The sequence below is a fragment of the Gadus macrocephalus genome, chromosome 19 (genome assembly GCF_031168955.1).
Source record: "Gadus macrocephalus chromosome 19, ASM3116895v1".
NCBI lineage: Eukaryota > Metazoa > Chordata > Actinopteri > Gadiformes > Gadidae > Gadus > Gadus macrocephalus.
In genome coordinates, this window is record NC_082400.1 from 4,006,431 (window position 1) to 4,009,353 (window position 2,923).

Here is a 2,923-nt window from a genome sequence, read left to right on the forward strand (position 1 = left end):
ATGAAGGTGGGAGTGCCGCTTCAAACCCATCCCTGGTCCCCAAGCCCTAAGGCTCTCCAGTGGTTTGAAACACTAGCATGTTTAGCTTACGGCTACTGAAAGAATTAGCTCTTCCCTCAACCAATCGTAAACCACTCAAGGTCGACGGCCGCAAGGGTCATGAGCCTTACGCTACAAACCCACGCAGCACATACCCATACGCTTGGAAGAGCTGTGGAACTCCTCTTGTAAAGTCAGTCTTTGGGTGGAGCTCACAAGATAAGCAGTGTTGTCCACATTCCAGGGTCACATTGTGACATTCTCCTCTCTATGTTTATATGACAGACATTTTTTGTGCATTTAGTCTTTGTCCTCTGTACATACCTGACTGTATTTTTTGTATTTCTATTTTTACTGACATCAAATTTTCTATTATTTTTGTTCATCTTCATTAGTAATGAAGATTTTTTGTTTTTCTATTTTGTACTGATATAAAATGTTCTATTATTTTTGTTCATCTTTATTACTTATTTTATTAGTCATTCTTGAACAGAGCAACTGCGACTACCAGCTTTCCCCCAACATGAAGAAATAGTGAATCAGAACAAATTGACCTGCTGCCAATGCACCTATACCTCTAGAAAGGGTCTGCGTCCGGACTGCTCCGCCTGTTATCTACCGTAGATCCAGAACAATCCCCCTCTGTCCCGTCACTCATCTGACCAGTCCCTTTAATCCTCTGTCCTAGCTAGCAGCCTAGCTCGTAGCCTAGCCACCAGGGCTGATATTATGATTATGCAGTTCCACACCCATGTGGAACTGCATAATCACGCGCGCGCGTGCGTGTGTGTGCACTCTACAGGGTAATCAGTTTTGTAGGTGTGTTCTCTTGTTCTACCTGAAAGGAATGTGAGGTGTGGCATCACACTTACACAATACTAATCTCTCACTCCATCTCTCTCCCTCTTTCTCTTATCCATATATCTATCCATCTTTATTTTTATCTAGTTACCAATACTTAGAGAAAAGGCCCTTACACTGCCATGATTGGGGGTTATGTTCCCTGTGTTGCCAAGGTTAAGGGTTATATTCCCTCTGTTGATCAGATGATAGACCAATGCACTGATAGTTCACAGACCATGACTCTAGAATGAATATATAGTTCTGATTCAGTAGTTGAACAAAGTTTTTTTTGCGCCAACATATGCAGTCTTTCACTTCCAGATTGCGGCCAATGCACCATATCTCGGTAGAGCGGACAGGCGACTGTTTGTTTGGTCTCGGTTCAGCTGGTTTTGGAAATAACCACAGAGATGGCACACATCACTGGAATAGTTAACAGGACCATTTTGGGAAACGGCGCAGAGATTTGGGAAATCTGCGCCGTTTCCCAAAATGGTCCTATTAATTGTTTACTATTCCAGTGATGTGTGCCATCTCTTTGGTTATGGCAACAACAAGTGGGTGTTTCTTGAAACTTCCGCAGCATGTGAAAGCCAAGGAATTTATTGATGTGACGTTTACATTTTTCCGATAGTTTTCACTTTACGCAAACTTGACGCAATACTTTACGCAGCTCCTCGTCCTGGGTTAGGTAGGAGCGTCCACCCCGCCCTGTGTAGCAGGTGGTCCTCCCACTAGACAAACTCCCCAGCACAGCCCTTTGATTCACAACCCAGGACGGCGCACCTGACACAGGTACGAGACTCATTATTCAATTTATACACATCGATGCTTGAACTATGCGAGGGAGCTGATCTTAACAGAAAAAAACCTGACCGCGTTCAACAAAGCCGGACGTTTTGCATTCGTCGCGACATTCAAGGTTTGCGTGTTTATTGTTCATATTTAGTTGTTTATGTTTTCCAGTGGTTAGACACAGCTTTGCCTGGCGGTTTTATCGGTCATTACGCGTCGATATCGATGTTGACGCTCTCCATGTCTATTAATCCTTCACGGATGATTGACAGCGTGAATCCCCCTGTAGTGAGAGATGGGCTCCGTTTGTTGGAGCGACTGTGTGCAAATGTCACGACGTGAAAGGTCAAATGGTGACCTGATGTCCCCACTGTAGGCTCCGGAACCGATAAAAGTATGAGAGCGAACTCACCGCACGCTGTGGCCCGTCATTTCAATCAGTTGGTAAATCATTACAATACAATGACAGCAATATGGATATCACGTTGTTTGTGCTTTTGAGGATACCGATGAGGAATTAACCCTAAGTAGGCATACCCAAACCTAACCACTCTGCTCATGAACAAGTAGTCCACTGACCAGTATAACCAGTAGCCTATAGTATAACTAAAGTCTAGCAGTAGGCTAGATATTTAGGATATTGAAATGATAGTCATTGTCATCATGTATTCTGAGTGAATTAATATTGGCTATTTCCACCTGCTGGATGGGTTTCCAGAGAACGACACACAAGGGAGGTGATGTGGGCTTTACTCTGGTATTATAAAGAACTGTAGTATACTATAATCTAGGCCACTAAACTATACACTAGGCTACTATATTATACACTAGGCCACTATACTATACACTAGGCTACTATATTATACACTAGGCCACTATACTATACACTAGGCTACTATATTATACACTAGGCCACTAAACTATACACTAGGCTACTATAGTATACACTAGGCCACTATACTATACACTAGGCTACTATATTATACACTAGGCTACTATATTATACACTAGGCCACTATATTATACACTAGGCTACTATATTATACACTAGGCCACTATATTATACACTAGGCTACTATATTATACACTAGGCCACTATATTATACACTAGGCTACTATATTATACACTAGGCTACTATATTATACACTAGGCCACTATACTATATACTAGGCTACTATACTATACACTAGGCTACTATATTATACACTAGGCCACTATACTATATACGAGGATACTATGTTATAC

General features: G+C 42.1%; 1 protein-coding gene across 1 annotated transcript in view; it reads left to right on the top strand.

Moving 5' to 3' along the window:
- Nucleotides 1–2,923, top strand: part of LOC132448006 (uncharacterized) — a 32,742-nt gene continuing 29,819 nt past the window's right edge. Inside the window, exons 1-2 of the mRNA XM_060039066.1 lie at nt 1–6; nt 1,621–1,677. Of these exons, the coding sequence (XP_059895049.1) occupies nt 1–6; nt 1,621–1,677 (63 nt within the window). The remainder of the gene's footprint in view (nt 7–1,620; nt 1,678–2,923) is intronic.